Source organism: Mustela putorius, unplaced genomic scaffold (genome assembly GCF_011764305.1).
Source record: "Mustela putorius furo isolate JIRA1106 unplaced genomic scaffold, ASM1176430v1.1 tig00003845_pilon_pilon_pilon, whole genome shotgun sequence".
NCBI lineage: Eukaryota > Metazoa > Chordata > Mammalia > Carnivora > Mustelidae > Mustela > Mustela putorius.
The window spans coordinates 12,375,888-12,397,145 of record NW_025421998.1 but is presented as its reverse complement, the minus strand read 5'-3'; the positions used below and the strand labels follow the sequence as shown (position 1 = coordinate 12,397,145).

At 60.3% G+C, this 21,258-nt stretch overlaps 1 protein-coding gene across 8 annotated transcripts in view; it reads right to left on the bottom strand.

Annotated features, from left to right (window-relative positions):
* Positions 1–21,258, bottom strand: part of TNS3 (tensin 3) — a 200,718-nt gene that overhangs the window by 96,340 nt on the left and 83,120 nt on the right. For 6 of the 8 annotated variants that reach the window (XM_045089576.1, XM_013059615.2, XM_045089573.1 and 3 more), the window contains 5 exons: positions 10,117–10,169; positions 8,501–8,672; positions 6,623–6,673; positions 5,028–5,150; positions 1,224–1,288 (listed from right to left, as the gene is read on the bottom strand). In XM_045089576.1, coding sequence (XP_044945511.1) covers positions 1,224–1,288; positions 5,028–5,150; positions 6,623–6,673; positions 8,501–8,650 — 389 coding nt within the window. In that variant the 5' untranslated portion in view covers positions 8,651–8,672; positions 10,117–10,169. Of the gene's footprint in view, positions 1–1,223; positions 1,289–5,027; positions 5,151–6,622; positions 6,674–8,500; positions 8,673–10,116; positions 10,170–15,873; positions 15,893–16,378; positions 16,588–21,258 lie in introns of those variants that run through there. The other 2 variants (XM_013059625.2, XM_045089575.1) reach the window with 2 other exon arrangements.

Genomic DNA, 21,258 nt, shown 5'->3' with positions numbered 1-21,258 from the left:
TCTCGGAGGCTGTCCTGAGCATGGTTCGCGACAGAGCTCTTAGAGACGCATGCTCCCCGTGACAGCTTCTGGGAGTGCCAAGGATCAAGGGCACACAAACGTGTGAGAGGCCGGTCGCCATGGCGGGCTCGGAGCAGGGAATCAGGAGACACTGCCTCGACGGGCACAGACCAGCCCTGTGCCTAATGACCAAACGCCGTCTCCATGCTTGGGGGCTGGGCCCCCTCCACGCGGCGGGTCGGGCGGCACATCCAGGAAAGTGCAGTGATCGGGAAGAACAAGGCTGAGCGGCGCTGCCGTGGCCGAAACGTGAGGGCGACCCGAGCAGATCGGCCAGGATACGGTCTCAGTGCCCGTCTGGGTTCCGCAGGGGTCCCGGCAGGAGCAGCCACCTCAGGCTCTGGCGCACACACAAACCCTCATTATCACCGAGAAGGGCTCTCAGTTTCACGGGGCTCGGGTTTCCTCCCAGGCCAGCCCCAGCTCTGCCGTCTGTGTCCAGAAAAAACACCTGGGAAGTCAGACTCCACTCCTCGCTGCTGGAAAGGGCAGGACTTCCTGGCTAATGTGAACAGCGCGTGCACGTCCTTGGAACAGAGTGGCCCCCCAGACGACGGGGTGAAGGCACACCCACAAAGGGCGGTGTTTCTGGACTGGAGTTCAGTGTGAGTAAGATGTGGGCTCAGGGCGCACGCCTCTGGAGGCACCCTGCGTCCAGGGGACCCTGCGCCGCCCCAGCACCCACAGGCTGCCTTGGCCTCGCTGCGCCTGCCAGCCCAGCTTCCCGCGGGCCGGTTCCCTACGGAAGCCTGGGACAAGGCTTCCCACTCACGGGCCAGGAGACCAAGAGCAGGCCGAGCCTCGGGTCTATCATCTGGAGAGTGCAAGCGTGACAGCAGCCCCCAGGTCACTCAGGGGGATAGAGGGAGAGAAGCCCAACCTGCAAAGTACCTCCCAGAGACCCAGGGCTCATGAGGCTGCTCAGCTTCACAGGGCACGAGGCACCCGGTGAGACCGCACAGGCCCTGCCTTTGGTACGGTCACATCCACCCCTGCGGTGTGTTAGAGAAGGATGGCACGCTCACTGCTCTCCCGCTGCCACCATGGAAGACGCCAGCGTGAGGCAGACACGGGGCGCCCCCGCGGCTGGGGCTGCTCCCGGCCGAGCCCCTACCCCGTCCCAGACCTCCCGAGGCCCCCGGCAGCGCCGACGCCCTGCGTACCTGGCCGACACGTTGGTGAAGTGCATGTAGGAGGATATGACCACGCCGATGCGTCCCTTTCCACCCTGCGGGAGACAGAAGAGGAGCTCGGTTTCTCTTGACTCCTGCGGCAGCGGCAGAAGGCTCGCTTGGTCCACTCGGGACGACAAAGAACTTGTGTTGTTGGGGGAGCCACGGCCAGCTTCCAAACTGGTCCCCGTGCTGGGGGACGGCAGCACTGAGCCCAGCAGGCAGCAGGCTCTCCTGGGGCATCCGTGGGCCCCTCGAGGACAGGTCTGCAGAGAGGCGGCCACTCAGCTAACCAGGTCCCACCGGGGCCATGAGAACGTGCAAGGAGGAAGCACTTAGCGTGACTTCACTACAGGTGACAGGGCCTAACGCCCACCTCAAAGGCTGAGGGGTCTGAGAGCTGTGCATGCCATGCAGAGGGCCCAGAGGGCATCACAACTGCCACCTGCCACCACCAGCCTGGCCCTGCCCAGTTCCACGGGGACCACGGCTCCAACATGGGGGGCTCAGCCCATGACCACAGACATGTACAGCCTGGATGGGGAAGCCACCAGAACCACAGGCCAACAGGAACCACGGGACCCACGGGAGAGGGTGTGTGGAAGCACCGTGGCCATGACAGGACACCTGCACCCAGGGCCATTGAATGCCACCTTCTGGAACATTCTGCCATGACCCAGATTGATGGTTGGCAAATCACAGTGCACAAGCCACTTCTGCCCAATGCACGTCCTGCAACCTGTGAGCAATGCAGTGCCATGTTTTAGAACAACTGAAGAAAAGTCAAGAATCAAAATACCCTTCAGTGCCACACAGCAAACCTGGAAAGCCCAACCATGACCGTGCATGTGATGGGAAGATGCCACACCTGTCTGTCCAGGCGCCTCTGGGGCCACATCCACAGGCAACGGCATGGGCAAGCACTTACAAGACACTGCAGCCCCCACAGCCCAAAATATCTGCAGTCTGGGTTTTTCACGAGAAGTTAGGCAGCCCAGACAGAGGAGCACACAAAGCTAGAATGGCAGAGCCAAGGACATGCACGTCCCCACGTCTATCCTGGAAAAGAAAAAGCGGAGCGGGGGTGCCTGGGTGGCTCAGTGGGTTAAAGCCTCTGCCTTCAGCTCAGGTCATGATCCTGGGGTCCTGGGATCAAGCCCCGTATTGAGCTCTCTGCTCCTTGGGGAGCCTGCTTCCTCCTCTCTCTCTGCCTGCCTCTCTGCCTATTGTGTTCTCTATCAAATAAAAAATAAATTTAAAAAAAACAGAAACAAAACAAAACAAAAAAACCAGCGGAGCAACCCAGGCCATGAGATCCACCAGAGCAAATGCCTTTCCACGGTGTGCACGTGGGGCCCACGGACACATGGCCGGTTCCTCCCCGCGTGGCTATGAGTCCACTATGAGGAAACATCTCCCCAGCCACGCCAGGCATGCGTGGGGCCACGAGGCTGTCACACCTAGGCAGTCCCTGTGTCTGTGGTGACCCTGAGAGGCTGACTCCAGCAGGACGTCAGGACTGTGGAATGCACCACAGCAGCACAGAGCACCACACCTTCTGGAAGACCCATAGGCTATGTCTGCTCAGCCCGTCGCCCGTGAGCAGGTGAAGGCAAGGGGCCCCGGTGCAAAGCCACACAAACCCGTCCTGTGCAGTGGACCAGAGGGCAGGGCCGTCCCCGTGCTGGGCCTGGGTCTGCCTCCCTGCGGCCAGGGGCCCAGCTCCGCTCCCGTTCCTGGGGCGTGTGGAAGGAAGCACAGCTTCTGCAGAGCTCACAGGTTTGCATGGATGATCCTGATCTCACCCCTCCATGAACCAGATGAACTTCTGTTAATGCCGACATTGGACATTCACGTTGAGTGAGGACGCCTCACTCACAACACGTTTTCTAGAACGTCTCGGAAAGGGCTTGCATGTCCCCAGAACGAAGCAAGAGGGGAGCAAGCAGTTTCCAAGAACTCCTGATGTGCTCCCAGTAACTCCCACTAATAAGACTTATCCCGGGGCACCTGGGGGGCTCAGTCGGGTACGTGTCTGCCTTTAGCTCAGGTCATGATCTCAAGGTCCTGGGATCGAGTCCTGCATCAGGCTCCCTGCTCCGTGGGGAGCCTGCTTCCCCCTCTACCACTCCCCTCCTCCTTGTGCACATGCACACTCTCTCTCTCAAATAAATAAATAAAATCTTTAATTAAAAAAAAAAAGGCTTGTCTAGGGAGCCAAGCATTGGGTAGGACCACACATCGTTCGGAGATCTCTCTGCAGTGAGTCTGTCACATGTGACACAGACACTATAAGCGACACTGTAATCGACTTCATTAAAAAGTGAAGTCGGTGACCAACATGGGACAAGTAGTTAAGAGGAGCCTCCTGAGGTCCAGCACGGCAGAACCTTCTGGGGGCCCAGGTGGCAGCGGCCAGGAGAGCAGGACCTGGGTTTCTCACCTGAGCCAGGTCGGCCAGACTACTCCGGCCCCTGCTGGGGACTGCTGCTCAGAAAGCCTTGCACACTGAGCTCCATGGGAAGCATCCCCAGAAGCACCAGGCCAGGCCTGATGGACAGCAGTTGGTTTTAACTGACAAGAATTGGTTTAAGAAACAAAGAAAAAGCCTGTCTTCTTTTGAAGTTTGTACCAAAACATAAATCCAGAGAGAAGATCCTTAGTATAATGCCACCCTAAAAGGCTCCAGGGAACGTAATTTCATAAGCAAACGAATAGGGAGCCTGGCTGTTTGCTGGAGAAAGTAAGCAAGTCGGGTGTGAGCAGAAGAAGGGAGAGAAGGAAGCACCACGCTCATTCATGTGCACCTGCCAGGCTCTGCTGGGAGCCAAGGGGCCCGCCGCACACCACGACCAAGGCCCGCCGCCGTCCTGCAGCCCTCATGCAAGCGGGTCTCAGAACCCCTGGCGGACAGTGGCTCGGACAGCCCAGCATAGCTCGAGGGGAATGGTCCCACCAACTAAACTAAATCCAAGGCAATGGGTTTTCCTGCAGCTTTTGAATGTGAGAAGATCTGAAAAAGACATTCCAAGAAGGAAATAGGAACACACTGGAGAACTGGAGAGAGTCCCTAGGACATGGTGTGTAACATACAAAGTGAGGAGGGGCCCCTTTCTTCTGGGAGCACGTCCTTTCCCAAGGTGCCCCCCACACGCTGCACCAGCGCACGTGGGGCTGCGGAAACCACCGTCCTCATGGAGCAGCCGGCCCCCGGGCGTCCCCACGCAGGACTCTGGCGTTCCGTCCAGCCTCGTTCTCCACCCATCAGACCCGAGGACCTGGAAACACAGGACGGCAGCAAGAAACCAGAGGCGGAAGAGGAGAGCTCCCAGGAGGCCAGAGGTCAGGTGCGGCCAGCTCCAGCCACGCTGCCAGGGGGCCACCAGTCCCGTCCCCCTCAAGCAGACAGCTGGGTAGGACCACGTGGTCACAGCTAACAGCATTCTTCCCCCAGGCTCAGGTGGACCAAGTATAAGCGGGAGTCAGACAGCATCGTAACAGCGCCCTGCTCCTTCTCCAAAGGGCTTTCCGGAAAAAACAAACCACATCCAGATAAAATGAATCATCACCGTCGATGCCTTCCGTTCATTTGAAAATGTGCAGGTATGCGTTCAGTGCCCCCAGGCTTGCCCATTCTAGAGCCCAGCTCCGGGAGAGCGAGGACTCTTTTCTTCCTAAGGGCGGGTGTGCGAACGTGACCACCAACACCGGCAGATCCGCACGTGCGCGTGGAAGGTGGTCCCCGCGGGAGACCCGGCGGCCCCGCCCCCCAGCCCAGCACGGAGCGGCACTCACCCTGCAGTGGATGACGACCACGTGCTGCGGGTCGCTGTTCAGCCAGGTCTCCTGCGCCTTGCAGATGGTGCACACCTGGTCCAGGGGCGGCGCGTGCAGCTCCGGCCAGCCCACGTCCAGGATCTGCAATGAGAGACGGGCTCTGTCTCTACAAAGACCCTTCACATGCCAGTAAGCAACGCTGCCGCGTGTTCCCTCCCTAAGGCCGCCTGGGAGCTGTGGCCGGGCACCTTCCCTGGGAGGGAACATGAGGGGGGGTATTATGTTGCCCCCGTGAGACGTCTGTGCCCGTCTTATCTGCTGTCCTGCAGCTGGGGACGGCAACCCGAGAAAGGGTTTTCAGTGCCACTAATGGGGCGTAGCTCGTGGGGCGGGCAGACCTGGCCCGGCCAGATCTGAAACAGGAGTTCTTGGTCGGAGCTGGTGCCAAAATTCCTCAGTGCAGGCTAAAATCAGAGCTTGGGAAAATGCAGGGGGCCGTTCCCCATGCACCGCGCAGGAGACGTCCCAGAGAGCAGCCCAGCCCACATGCTTCAAGGAAAACACGCTCCTCTCGGGACAGGAGCGTGCCCACGAGGAAGCACCCTGACCCCGGGTTATAGCTCAGAGCAAGAACAGAGACGGTCTTCACTGCGTGACACAGAATCCAGTGTCTGTGCATGGGAACAGCCCCCCATCCGAGCCACCTGACAGCCTCCAGCACCCCCGCCCGGGAGCCTGCCTAGCGATGCAAAGTGCATCCTATTCGACCTTCGTTTTTTTAAGGGGAGTCGGAGCTCTCTTCTATGAAAGTAATAGAAACCGTGCAAAATGATGGGAAAATTTCAGGAAAATCCCAGGAAGCTAGAAAATACCACATATCCCTTCCACCATGTGGGTAACAGCTTTAACACTGAGGAATCCCTTAGATTTTTTCTGTGTAGTTGAGCAGAGCTGAGAGGCCATCACACGGAACCTCTAGGGCCGGCTTTATTAACTGGCATTACAACAGGCATTTCGCCAACGCACCACACTCCCACTCCAGCGGCGGCCAGACACTCCGACGGACGGCACACACACACTACAGGCACCATGGCTCACATGCATGCACAAGCTTAAAGCCCTCCCTAAGTCTTTACGAGAAAGATGAACGCACGGAGGGGAAAGCGTGGCAGGTGGCAGGAGGGAGACCCCGGCAGTGGAAATGTCCGGTGGATCCCACCAACCTCAGCGTCCCGCAACAACACATTACTGCGAGTTACTATGGGCGGCTACGCAGAAGACTGGGGCTATGTAGGGTCTCTCTGTGTATTTTTGCAACGTCCCGTAAATCCAATTATTTCAAATGAAAGAAACGAACAGGGACACCTTGCTGGCTTAGTCAGTAGAACGTGTGACTCTTGATCTCAGGGTGGTGAGTTCAAGCCCCACAATGGGGGCAGAGATTGCTTAGGGAAAAATACAACAATTCAAAAACAAAAACAACCACCCACAGATAAGAGTTCCCAAGGCCCCTTAGGACGTCACGATCCACAGAGACTTGAACGGTTTTGCACAAGCAGGTAAGCCTCAGGGATGTTTGACAAAATCCAGAACGTAAAAGGCTAAGGTTGTACCTTTGGGTTGAGCTTCGTAAGGTCATATCTCTTTTCGGAAAGGTTTAACACCTGTGAAGGGCAAAGAACAAGCCATCAGATAAGTTCACGACCTTGGAGGTCAAAGAGGAAACCGTGTTCACACTTCCGCACCGTCTGCCTTCAAGGCACTGAGGATTCTGAAACATTGAAACTCACGCGGAAATGTTACTGTCACAGAATGAAACCCAAACAGAATACACAGGGACAGTGGACGGAATTGTGGCGGGGGGGATGGGCAGGAAGCCGGGCTTGCTGGGGGAGGACGGGGCAGTGAAGGCCAGAGCCGGCGGGGGCCCCACATGCACACTGCAGCAGCCAGGGGCCTGGGGGACTCCTCCCCTTATCAGGTCCCCTTATGGCAGAGACAGTGGAGCTCTAGGACCCATCCAGGTTTGCTTGGGGCACATGGCTCTGCCCTAGCCTGGCTCCACAGCCCTTCTAATTGGACCAAGCTGCTGCCCAGACCTGTGGACCATAGGCCCAGTCCCATTTAAGGACCAGGTCCCTGCCATCTGGGACCCAGGACCCTCCCGAGTATCCGGGGCCAGTGAACGGAGGGGAGGGAGGACAGGTGCAGGGACCAGGAACGTGCTGACCCCTGGGCCAGAGGAAGGAGGGTGTGCCTGCAGAGCAGATGGCCTGGGTCAGAAGGGCAGCTGTCCCAAAGGTGCCAGGCCCCAGGTAGACGTCTGGGTTCTGGGCTGCAACACGCTTTCCCTGGCTGCCATTAGGTCATGCCGAGGACTGACATGCAGGGAAGTGGCAGGCTCTCAGGGGCCAGGAGAGTGCTGCTCCACCCGGCTCGACCGCTTGGGGCCAGACTGCCCATCTGGGGCCAGCAGTGACCGCTTGGGCCACACTGACCTCTTGGGGCCGGCACTGACCCCTCGGGCCACACTGCTCTCTCAGGGCAGGCACTGCCTGTTTAGGCCAGCACTGCCCTCTCAGGGCCAGACTGACCACTCGGGGGCCGGTACTGGCCGCTCAGGCCACACTGACCACTCGGGGCCGGCACTGACTCCTCGGCCAGCACGGATCATTCAGGCCACACTGACCACTCCGGGCCAGTACCGGCTGCTGGGACAGAGGCATGGCCCCCTTGGATCCACTCTGTCTCTGTCTCTGGGCCACTCTCGCAGACAGCCATGTGGTCATACCAGAGGGTGGCAATCACGGCCTTATCGGGCAGGGCAAAGGCCAGCAGCTTCACCAGATAACAAGACCGTGTGCGGGCAGGTGCAGACACGGTGTGAGACTGTCATTCAATGTGTGGTCACACCGGGACAACCCGGGGCTGCTGCACAGGGGCAGCCATCGCAGGAGTGCACGGGGTAGCCAGGGGACACACGGGACTCTGGCCCACACTTCTTTGGGGTCTCCCTCTTACCAGGTCACATGGGTCCCCAGGGCACAGCGGCTTCCAGGACCCCACCCTCTGTCCTCATGGTTCAGGCCAACAGGAGGGAAAGGCTGGGCTTTGACACCAGGGATGCTGGATGCTTGGACACCACTGGGGCTGAGGGGTCTGTCTGATGCTGAACACCGGCCATAGCAGGGGTGCTGCCCACCCTCAGGCGCCCAGGAGCAGCCGCCACAGGCAGGCGCAGCAGGTGACACGACATACAAGAGGCCCAGCGGGAGGGAGTCCCAGAGCACCTCCGTGAAACCGGGTGCCCGGAGGACCAGATGCACGGAGGTGTGGAACCACGTCCCCCCACGGGCTTAGCAGCCACCCCGAGACACTCTTCATATTTCCGGTAACTCAGTGTCTCCCCAAGTACGGTGCTCTGTGTCCCCTGACTGTCCCCGCACTCCCTGGCTCCCCCATCCTCCTGCTCAGTGTCCTCCCGCACTCACCAGGTAGTTGTCCCCGTGCTTGGACCTCAGCATCCGCGTCACCTCCTGCAGGCCGCGCAGGTAGGACTCCTCGGAGCAGCCGGCGGGGAAGGACACAGCGATGATGCGCTCGGTGATGTAGGTGAGGTCCAGCTCGCGTCCGTCCTCCATGGTGCAGCTCAGCCCCGCGGGCCTAGGAGCAGGGCCAGGAGCAGGGTCAGGAGCAGGGTCAGGAGCGAGGCCAGTCCCCAGAGCAGCGGACGGGTCGGCCTCTGCACACACAGCTCACACAGGAGCCCACGTGTCCTCTTCCGTGCAAGCATGGCTGTGCGCGGCTCTCTGCTGAGGACGCCCAGGTGCTGGGGGCGGGGGTGGGGAGCACAGCAGGTGGGAGGGCAGGGGCGCGGAAGCAGGAGGGTGGAGAGCAGGACCGCCACGTGCTCCCATCCTACAGAGCGGAGGGCCTGGTGAGGCCACGATGGGGCCTCCTGCCCACAGCGCCCCTGCTGCACCTGCATCACAGGACGGAGCTGTGCGGACCACGCTCGAGAGCCGCCCCTCCTCCCCCACCTCCCATCTTCCTCCTCCTCCTCCTCCTCCTCCCGGAGGACAGGCCCCCAGGGCTGAGGGTGGTTGGGGAGGAGATGTCAGGTCAACCCCAACGGGGTGATGCCCCACAGCAAAACCACGGGGAGACACAGGACACACACAGGACGTGGGTTTGGGCCCAGAGCCCAGGAGCTCTGGGGGTCTGCGGCTGTCGCCTATATATTACCGCCTCTTTCCTCTGTGTTTCTCTCCTGACTTTGGAAAAATTCAGAAACATACAAAACCACTTCACAAACCACTAACATACCCATCATCCGACTTCCAAATGACCCCACGTGTCCCCCCACGCCCCTGCTACCTCTGCCAGCTTTCTGCTTTAAAGAAATCCCAGATGCTCCACAACTTCATGTATAAATACGTTAGCATTTCTTTCTAGAAGATAGACACTTTTTAGAAATACCTACAAGGTCATTATCAGACCTAAAACAAGGAACATCACCAGACCCCAGATCATAAACTTGATTTTCAAAGCTGATTTATTCACATCAGGAGGCAGACGATTGCGGAGATTTTTGTTCTCTCTACCTTATGCACCACAGAGGGATGCAAGAGTTCTGATTACTTTCAAAAAATGAACCAGGTGTTTGAAACACTGATCTGAAAAGTCATAATGCAGATTTTCCACCAACCGCAGCTCCTGAGGAACAGCCCCTCGTGGAGCGCAGGCTGTGGCCATCCCGGCAAGCACCTGCAGGGGCGCAGGCCAGCAGAGTTCCCTGCACATGCCGGGCTCCGCCCAGGAACGCCCCCAGAGGGCACGAGCACAATGAAGCCACAGCCATGTCTGGAAAGAATCGCTTTCCCGCGATCTGGGCTTTAGGGCTGGGAGGCTGAGTCCCGAAAAACAAAGTCAATAAAGAAAAACTCGATACGAAACATCTTTGAACATCTTCCTAAAGTAAAAAACAGAACAAAACCAGAAGTATGATGACCACAGAATAAAGTAACACCAAGCTCAGGGGCTCCCTGTCAGGTCTGACCCCAGGCGGGCACAAGTGGATGAGCTACGTACGGCGCTGGCCACTCACCTGGACGGTCTGGCACGGCAGAGAGCAGCGGATGGTGCAGAAGCCCCCGGAGCCTGCAAACGACAAAGCACTGGTCATTCTTGGTCCCCGTCCCCAGCCTGCAGCCCGCAGTCTGCCGAGAGGGAAGGACATGGCCCGTCCTAGTCGAGACACAGGTGGGAAGTCAATGTGGTGACCGCAGGCTCATCTTAAGGCCCGGGAGGGTCTCTGGCACATCAGGGGATCGCAGCCCGGGGGCTGCAAACTCCCAGCCACCCGCTCCCTGAAGCCCCAGTGGGATTCATGGGGAGACGGACCCACCTGCAGCCCCAGGCAAGCAGCCCTCGGCAGAGGTGTGTGCCGGTCCCCATCCGTATACAAGTGGTACTCAACCAAGGTCACGGTTACCATTAACTTAGCCACTAGTATTTACTTGGGAAAAAAAAGTAGTGAGTATGTCTACGGTTTAAGAAGCCTTTCAGTAGGGGAAACCCTCAGCTTGTGCGGAGTTTATAACTTCCACGACCCTTCTGTGTGCATGTGTGTTAACGCGACACGCTGGCGGTGCAAACAGCATTTCAGGAGACACACCCGGCAACCGCAGAAGTAGGAATCCCCTCCCCCATTCCAGAAGTGGGGAAACCAAGGCTCAGGTGGTGTGCAAGGCTTTGCCCGAGACGGCAGAGGCGGGAGAGCCCTTCCCACGATGCAGCAGCTCCTCTCTTGGGCCTGTTGCGAGTTCCAGCCCCGCTCTGCGGACCAGCCAGGGTGCCTGCCAGAAGGCGGGTGATGCTGGGAACAGGCGTGGCAGGACACCCAGATCTCACAGACCTCTTCCTGCTCCCTGTCGGCCCCAGCACAAGCTCAGACACCCAACATCACCAGCGCGTCACTGGGCACCTGGCTCAGCCTGGTTCCAGAACGAAAGGAAGATGCCAAGGAAGACTCCCGAGGCCCCTTCAGGAATGGAGATGGCGCGCCCCAGAAGTCACACCAAGCCGTGCCTAAGCCAAAGGCAAACCCGAGGACGTGATCCGGGACCCCAGGCAGAGACGGGACCCAGAGGGTACCCTCCTTTGTGCACAGGACACTTAGAGAGCTTGCCCGCTGGCTGTCCCTGGTGGGTGCGTGCCTCTCCTACATGTCCCCTTACAGATGAGTCTGGGGGCTGACAGAGCCTGCTCCCTCAGTGCCTGGACCATGAACGGCATAGGACAGTGGCCCCCCAGGAGGTCAGGGAGGCTGGACCCACTCTCCCCAAAGCAGCCCTGAGGCCTGCTGGCTGAGTTCCAGCCAGCGCCCCCAAGAATCCCCACCCACATCCCTTGGCAACGGATGGATGGCAGACAGATGAGAGGACACAGACGCACAGATACGTGCATGAAAGGTAGACTGCTGAACACACCCACACACTCGCGCGTGCACCCGCACACACACACACACAGAGTGAGATGGGAAGGCAGGGTCCGCCTACCCTCCCGTCACTGCCTACCTGCCATCACTCGGCTGTGCCTGAGGCTGAGTTAGACAGAACAGAGGCACACGGACTGAGAACCAGCAGACACGGTCCACGCACGTGAGTGTGTGCGCAGAGCACAGATGCCTTTCCAACATCCCCATCACCCAAGTGGATGACGGGCACAGTTCGTGGCTTAGGAATGACCCAGAAACCAACTTACTAAAAGTCTCCCGTGCTCCCCAGAACCCTACGCCCTAGCCTCATCTGGGAGGCCCCAGGCCTCCTGAGCTGCATGTTTCTCGTGGGGCTTCTGCAAGAAGACAGCGGCCTGCCTGCCTCCCTGGGAAGACTTCCGAGGACACACCACTCTTCAGGCACCTCACCACGTGTGCAGAGACAACAGGTGCTTCCTGTACGTGCGTCGGGTACCCACCTGCCTCAGCCCGACCCCGCCTCCTTCACCGCCGGCCGCGTTGGCACGCGCTTATCGCAGCCTGCAACTCCAAAAGGCCCTAGAAACCCGAGGGCAGGGGCGGGGGGTGCCCGTGGAATCTGGGGCCAAGGTTACACCTGCACCAGGCCAACCACAAAGCCTGCACTGCCCCTCCCCCCTGCCGTGTCTCTGAAAAGGAGCTCTTCTGCTGGCCCCCAAAGCGGTCCTGGGCCCCTGTGACATCACCAGCCTCCCTGGCCATCTGGGGAAGTCTCCGGGGTCCAGGACGCAGCGGCAAGCAGCAAAGTGGACATCCCACCTGGTCCACTCGTCCCGTCAGCCCAGGGGGGCTCCTTGCTCAACACACTTTTGCAATTTCCGATCCTCATTTCCTCGGCTAATGGTGTGATTTTATATAAGAAACAAGCACAGCAAGACCAATTTTGCAGCCGTGGGACACCAGCCCACGCCCATATTTCAGGAGGAGACAGGGACCGGAGGGGGGCACATGAGTGTGTGAGTAGAGCACAAATATCTTTCCAACGCCCCCATCACCCAAGCCGATGACTTGGGTCCACGCCCATATTTCAGGAGGGGACAGGAGGGGACAGGGACCGGTGGGGAGATCTGCATGCGGACACAACTGTCTTATGAAGGGAGGCCCACTGAGCCTGGGGCTCACTTCCCAGTCGGTTCCCCCGGGGCGGAAAGCAGGCCCAGTGCCTGTTCTTGGGAGGAGCCGGTCCAGGCCTTGTCAAGGGATGTGGCTCCTCGGACAACACAGGCTCTGCCACTGGGCACCCCGTGATCGTGACCAGGTCCTTCACCAGGCCCAGCCTCTGCCACACTCCTTGTCTTTCTAGCACAGGAATCCCAACCCCTACCTCACCTGGGGGTAAGGGACCAGGAGGTGCTGGCATGCAGGGCCCATCCTCTAGAACCCCATCCTCCAAAACCCCAACTCCCACAGTGCCCCGTCCTCCAGAACCCCACCCTACAGGACCCCATCCTCAGGGCACCGTTCTCATACCCAGTGGGTAACTCCAGAACACCTGGGTACGCTGCCCACACATCCCTGGGAAACCACGGCTCCGCGGCTCATAACCAGGCCCCCTTCTAAGAGGACAGGCCCATGGAAGGGAGGCTGGGGCTGCAACCAGGACCCAGAGCCCTGCCCGCTGTGGGACTGATCACTGGTCTTGTAGGGGACCTGATGAGCAGGATGGCAGGGAGCCCGTCACCCCATCCCCCTCCCCAGGGGCACCCCTGGGTCTGCAGCTCGGGGGACACCCGAAATTGGGCCGTGTGGCACAAGACGAATGTTCCATAGGCCTGAGCCTCAGGAAAGAACCCACAAGGCACTGGGGTCAGGCCACTGCATTCCCAACTAAAGGGACCACAGTCCAGGCTAAAAGACACGACGTGTGGCTCTCCCAGCATGGCGTCGGAGCCACAGGTCAGATCGCTCACACAGGCTTCCAGGAAAAGGGATGTTGGGCAAACGTCTGCACCCATGTCTCATGGCGGGCAGAGCATGGAGGACCACCTGGCAGGCGTACAGAAGGACCCGGCTCCGGGGGCAGTGAGGACACGCGAGCCCCAGGCAGGAAGGCAGAGGGAGGACGCTGACAGCAAGCCCCCAACACCACAGCACACCCTTCTGGGCGGCTGTGACCGCAGGACCATGCAAGGACTCTGAGGCTCCTGCTCTGTGACCTTGGGCAGGCACCTCGGGCTCCTTATTCATGAAATGGGCTGCTAGGTGCAGCAAGCCCTCTGCAGCGGCATGTGGGGCAGAGCAGGGCCGGCGAGGAGCAAATACATCATTAGCATCTGCGATTCCCGCGTGTTCTCTGGCAAACCAGGATGGAGCAGACCTGCCTAACAAGACTCACGCCCTGGGCAGTGTCCCCATGTCAGCAGGGAGGGGCCTGCCCCTAGCGATGGGCTGGCGTGGGCACCAGTCGTTCAGGTGGACGGGAGCCAATGCTGGTGCTGTGCCCCCATATCCCACCACTGTGGGCAAAGGGCGGACACCTCCCCCTCTCCACCCCTGCCCCACAGCCCTCCTTCCAGTCCCACCAGCACACTCCACCCCTCCTGCTCCAGGACCTTTGCACATGCTCTACAGGTCTGAAACACTCCCCACCCACTTAGGCCAGCCTCACCTGGTTAGCTTCTATTAATCCTAGACCTCTCCACTCACATGTTGCTTTCCCAGCAAAGCAACCCCTGATCCCTGGTCCAGCTGACATATCCTGCAAGGGCCCAGATCTCAGCCGTACAAACACAACTGACGGCAGGCATTCCTGTCCATGCTCTGTGCCCCCGCCACGAAGACCCGCAAGGGTGCTGACTCCCACATTCCACTCATCCTCTGGGGACACATCCTGTCCCCAGGAGCAGGCGGAGAGCGCAGCGTGCCGAGGAAGGAGGGAATAAGCCAACCACTAACTTCACCACGCCCAACAGATGATCCAGCCGTGGTAGAGCTAGAGCTACTGCTTCTGTGTTTTGGTACTAAGTACGTAGTACCTACTTAGCTTTCTCCTTAGGATAACAAAACCCAACGTACCAGGCTTGAGCAGACTCATCACCTAAAAGAGTAGCAGAGTGGAAGGTAGTAAGTATGTCCTCCTTGGCAACGTCATCACACAGGGGATCGATGACATTGGGGGAAAGAGACTGTCCCCCGCAGACCCGTGTGGGGAAGCACAGATCTCAGAGACCAAAGAAGGCTCTGGAACAGCACAGCTCCCCAGACCGGTCCGATGTGCGTTCTGCTCCCAGACGGGGTCCCCCACTAACAGTGTGCCCACCGCCCCGCGAGTCAAGCATGACCACCCTGTGCACAGACTCACAGGAGCATCCCCGTCCCCAAAGACAGGGACCTGAGGCAGGGTGTCCGCGGCCAGGCGGGCCTCTGAGCCCACGGGGGAGCTCACCCTTGCTCCTGCTCACATGGAAGGGAGGGCGGCACCAGGGGCTAGAGATGAAAGGTTGCCTGCACCCCTGCTTCCCGCCTCCTCTCACCCTCTCTGGCTCTTGAGGATAGACCAAAGAAAGCCCCCCCGCACGGTGGGAAGCGCAGGAAGGCCGCCAGGGTCCGCGGAGCCCAGGCCTGGGTGCTGCACTCCGCCGGGCTGACTGACGGGCCCTGAAACTCGTGGCAGGAACAGTTTCGTAAAAAAGAACAAAAGGGACAATTGCGTAACTGAAGCCAGATTTACAAGGAAGCAGGGCTCGCGGGCTGTGGCGGGGCAGGGAGCAGGCCGGCTGTGCCCTCGGGAAGGAGGCACCCGCGGAAGCACGCCACGTGGGCAAACGGAAAAATAAATGAAAAGCCTTTTTCAAAGGCCACCACCGGCCATGTTCGGCTCCACACCTGAAGGTCACGTCACTCACTCACGGCCCTGCAGGCAGGCTGCAGGGGTCACAGGCTTTTCGCTCCGAGGCCCGGGTCCAACGCCAGTCCTGCAGTTCCCCGGGCTGCCCGACCTTGGAGAGACTGAGGCAGCCCTCCGTGACTCAGTTTCCTCCTCTGGAAAGTGGAGGGTCGGCGGGATTCGGTAAGGAAGTACGCGTAGGGACTAGGAACAGCAGCTGACCAAACACAAGCTCTAAATAAACATGAGACACGCATTCGGGCGCCAGGCAGGGGGGGCGGGGGAGATTGACCCCACGAGGCAGCACCTGCGGGAGTCCACACGAACACAGTGGCCAGCACAACCACGGCACCATCTGTCCCAGCAGAGGAGCAAGGCTCTAACAAGCAACCTGCCCAAAGCCAGCCAGACAGACACACAGCCAGACGCACAGCCAGACAGACACTTCTCCCTTCCAGAAGGAGACAGCCAGAAACAAAGTCATTATCAGGAGCGCCCACCTTGAACTTCCCTTAACGCTCTCGACCCCTAGCCGCAGCTCCTGTGACCTCTCTAGGACAGACATACCAGGCTCACGCTAGGAAATGACAACAGCGTCCCTTGGTCCCCATGCTCCTCTACGAGAAGCAAGGTCGTGCTCAGTCTGAGATTTTATCTGTGGATATTTGTCACCAAGGACTCAGAGTTCTGGGGTGCATGAGCTGGTCTGCACCACACAGACGCAGGATGCCGGGAAAGGCCCGTGGCAGGGAGGAAGGAGGCCCCTGGGGCGGGGCGGGGGTGAGGAACCCAGGGTGGGGAACCAAGCTCTCACCCACGTCTGGGCTCCCCAGCAGGGCAGCCCAGGAAGCAGCTGCCACAGTCCCACGTGCAACTTTTACGGCCCCTTTGCTGCAGAGCAAGGACATGAGCAAACGGAGGAGGGGCGTCAGGGACCGACCCTGTGCCAAGAGCACGCGGCAGCCCGCGGTGGGGGCCCCACAGAGCCCTCCGGGTGGAACTTACCGTGCTGCTGAGGGGCCGGCTGTGGCTTCTCCTTCCTTCCAGAAGCAGCTCCCTCCCACCACCTCACCCCTTCCCTGCTTGGAGTCCTGCGCCCTCCCCAAGCGCGTGGCCGAGGGGGGTGGCGGGGCCGAGAGCAGGTGGGACAGCGCCCGCCCCACCAGGGCTGGGGAGGTCCCAAGGGCAGTGGTGCCCGAGCCGGCAGGCACGCCCAGCCCACAGCGGCAGCACGCATGCCTGCTCGCAGGGCACAGACACCGCTGCCCGGCCCAGGGCTGGCCCTTCCAAGGCCCCACAGGGCCCACGGCCAGCAGGACAGGCCTCACCAGGCGGGGGCCCTGTCCTCAGGAACCAACACCCGCCCCCTACCTAGGGGTGGTCGACACAGGGACACAACGAGGGGTCTCCTGTGTCCAAGGAACCCCCCCCCCACCACCTGGAGACCAACCCACCGCGGACTGACTGCTGGGTGGACAGGTCGCCGGCCAGCACCCTGAATCCGACAGGTACCAGTGCCCGCCCTACTCACTCCCACCACGTTCCTCTGCCCCTTACCATGCTCACGAAACCACAAAGCAAACACAAAAACAAGGTCAAAGTGCGTCACTGGACCAGAAGAGGAGTGGGCTCGCTCCTAACACACATGCCCCTTGGGCTCCAAGTCTCCCAGAGGCCAAAGCAGAGAGAGAGAGAGAGAAGAGCTGGACAGATGTCAGGTGGTGCGACAGGCTCCGGCCTATCGAGGCTGGAGGGACCAAGGTCACGTGCCACTCGGAGTCAGGAGCGGAAGGGCCCATAGCACAAGGCCGTCCCCCACCACCACGGTCTACACTGGCAACCGGCCGGATTTCACTGTCAAACATCCAGTCCCATTCCTTACACTCAGAGGGACACCCACGTGGGCTCACAGACAAGGACGCCCCACACACGCAGATGCTTTCATTTTAATCACTTCATCACGAGAACATATCTCCTAATTAAAAGGATAGGGGGAGGGCGTGGTGGGTCGCGCTGGGCCCCCACAATCCTGTCCCCGACACCAGGGCTGGGGGCCCTGCTGCCGAGGGCGTCACGTGGGGTCTCCTTCCTGCCCCAACGTGCGGGGAGCCCTGGAGCCCACGGCCGGGGTCTCTGTTTCGGGTGGCCTAGCTCCTGTGGGATGGTGGGGCATCCCGAGGGACAGCGTGGGGCAGCCCTCTCTTCACCTGTCTGGTCAGCAGACCAGAGACAGACTGCACTTCTCACTCCTGGAGCACCTGTCCCAGCCCTGCCCCAGGGCACAGGCCTCCCACCACGGACGGCCCCATGGGGGAGCCGGCTCTGAGCCTATGAGACCCTCAAAGGCTGACAAGTGTAGACCAAGAGGGAGGCCCCCCCACCCCACCCAGATGTCCCAGGGTGCAGGGCTCACGGTCCTGGGAAGGGGGCCCAATGCGCCCACTGTGCAGCCCAGCAGAGACAATCTAGGACCATAGCTTCCCCACAGCAAGAAGGGCACCATAGGGGTCCCCAGGATGACCATCCTGGTGCATCTGACTGCTGGCAGGTGGACCGGGTCAGTCCCTCAGCCCCGTCTGTCCTCACACATGCCCAGGACGACCCAGTGGGCATCCTGCCCAGCCAGCGTCGGACACACGTGCTCTATCCGAACCAGGCCCCACTACTCGGGACCACCTGGCACGCTGAGCCCCACAGTTCCCAGCAGGGCTGGGTGACAGGCCTGGAAGTGCAACAGAATAGCACAGTGGTGACAGCAGCACACAGCGGTGACAGCAGCGTCCCTGATGGGCTGTGGGATGGGAGCGCCATCCAACGGCAGAAAGGGTGGGCCTTCCAGACTGGAGCCGGGCCAGGAGGAGCCAGGAGTGCCTGGGGAGGACTGGCCTCGAGGCCAAGAGAAGTGGGGGTCCTGCGGTCGGGGGTCCGGGAGCCCGAAGCCGGTCAGAGCGTTTCTGGGACAGGAGGAGCCCTGCAGGGGTGTCCGAGGAGGGGTGACAGGATCAAATGTGTTCTTAAGGTGGGTTCGTGGCAGCTGCACCAAGATTGACCAAAGGCGGGCGCATGCGCTGTGGACTGGAATGACGGTGGGGAGGGGGAGCCACTCCGTCAGGCGTGGGGTGCACGCGTCCCCCACGTGCGAGGACAGTGACAGTGTCAGGCAGGGCAGAGGATGCTAGCACCACAGAGCCTGGCGCGCACGGCAAGCCAGGGCCATGCTCCAGAACGCCCACGGACACTGCACCTCTGGAATCCTCCGTGCCCAGCTGCCCGTGGGAGCAGTTGCAGAACATGACCCAACACAGAAACCTCAGGTGAGATCCTGCTCCCTGGCATCAGGTCTGCCCTCGATAAGCACCCGCTTTATTAGCAGGTCCTCTTCTCGCCACGGAGCTGTCCATGGAGCTGTCCACGGAGCTGTCCACGGAGGCCAGGGGGCAGGGGAAGGAGTGCAGCAGCTGCTGAGGCCGGGCAGGGGTGCTGGGCACCAAGAGTATCAGAGCGAGTACCTGGTCCCACTGCTGAGGAGGGACATGGTGCAGAGACAGAGTGGGGGGTCCACGGACCTGCACCGTGGCAGTACATGGGCAAGCCACATACAGCACAGCCCACCGGACATGGCCCACAGGACAGGCCCACAGGACACGGCCCACTGGAAACAGTCCATGATCCACAGGACAGAGCCCACTGGACACAGCCATGACTCTGAGGACACAGTCCACTGGGCTCTATCACCACCCACAATGGTGCCTCTGCCGCTCTCTGGTCACTTCAGCATGAGGACCCGGGAAAGCGCCTTCGGCAGGAGAAACCAGGCTCCAACCCCAACTCATCTCCTCAGACAGGACATCCTGGCGACACTGGCACAGCTTGTCCCCTCGGGTCCTCCCCTGTGAGCAGGGGAAGACATTCAGTCGTGGCAGTCCTGAGCCCCGAGCGAGCTCCTGGGAGCCCGGCCACAGACAAGCCCGCCCCGAAACACCCTGCCAGCTGTTCTAACCATACGGCTCCCACACTAAGGAGACTCCATTCGGGTTATCCTCCGACAGTTAAGAGCCGGACACAACACCAAAAGGATGACACGGTGCTGGACCCAAAACACATAAAACCAGGGAAGAAGTGTCCTGGGACCGACCGTATCCACAGAGCCTACCCCAAATAGCGCCACCCTACCGACCGCGTGCGGAACGGGACGCACTGGACAGCATTCACATGCACTCGTAGCTCCTCCCCGAGATGCTGTCTCCTTCCCTGTGAGGAAATAACGCTCCTGGCACCTGCCTGACCTGGCCTGACCAAGGTCACAGGGCTCATCGGTGAAAGCCATGGCTACCCTGGGGCCTGAGGCCAGCTGTCCCTGCTGAGGGACCCACAGGGGCACACCAACGGGACACTCGCCGGGACCTCTGCCCATGCACAGCACAGCTTCACCAGCCCCGGGAGTCCCCCACCCCCCGGTTTTCTGGACTCTGGAGTTTCAACCCAGGAACACCGAATGAATGGGCCACTGGCCGGGTTTAGACCTGCAATGCCTCCTACACAAGCCGGTCTCTCTTCTCTCCTTTCTACGGTCCGGGAGGCTGGACGTCCAGCATGGGCTGGGTCTGAAAGTTTATGATATAGCACAATAAAATTCCCAAATTTTCTCCCACAACTTTCCACAGCCACGTGCCGGCAAGTTTTGAGCTGGAGCGCGATTTCCCATGTGCCTGAACGTTGTTTGGGCCCCGATGTCTGTCTCCCGCAGACGGGGCTTTGATAAACATCCTACAGTCTACAACGCCTCAGCATCCTTACTGGCTGCCTCGGGATAGCCACCGGCAGGCGCAATTTGCTTTGGGACTCATGGGGAGCACTCCCTGAAGCCCGTCTCCTGGAACGCATGCTGTAGCCTCCGGGACCTCACACACCTGTGACAGAGGGGACAGAGGTCCACAAGGCGAGGAGCGGACCAGAATGGAATTGCCCTGGCAAGCCTGAAGAGGGATCCGGGGTGCCGGAAGAGGGAAGACCGTGTCCCCAGGAGCGGGAAAGGCAGAAGAGGGACGTGCCTCGGGGCTCCTGTGGATGCATCCCTGCATCAGAGGTTGGGGCAGAGGTCAAGTGCCTCCAGGATGCTAAATCCCTGACGAGAGAGACAGCAGGGACCACCCGAGCGGCTGGGACGCACACGGACAGCACCTGCAGCTCCGGTGTCTTCCCTAAATGCACGTGTGAGGACCGAGATGTTGGCCCGCCGTGGCTCCGGGTCCCCCTGCTCCTTCCTGGCTTTGCCTCTCCCTGCAGCAAGTGTGGGCTGACTGAGTCTGCCCAGATGGCCCGAGGGGCCCCGGTGTGGGGTGGAAATGGTCTCCTGCTCAGAAGGGTACCTGGGCCCCTGCACAAGAGGCCATCTCCCCTTTCTGACTGCCGGTTAAAAAGGTGGGGAAAACAGTGTGCGCGAGAAACGTAATGTGCTAGGGGAGACCTACAAAAATGCAAAACATCAGAGCAGGACAAGGAGGAGCAAAGCGTGGGGGGCGGGGTCAGGTGCCAAGGGAGGTCCTCCACGAGGACCTCCAGCGCAGCTCAGGCCAGCGCTGTAGCAGGGGTCGTGGGAGTAAGACTGGGCATCAGGGAGCCTGCAGGTTAGACCCGGTAACCCCCACGATGCCTCCCGGAACAGCCGACCTCAAGCCCCACCTTTCCCAGCACTTACCACACCCCCGAACCCCATAAATGACAGAGCCAAACAACACAGAGGGACAGATCTGCAACGAGGGCTGGTGGGAAGTGTGAGACTGAGTGCGGGGTCATGTGCGGGACAGCAAGGACTGCGCTCCAGGAACGACAGACGCGGGGCTCCGGGGGCTCGGTCGGTTGAGCACTCGACACTTGGTTTCGTG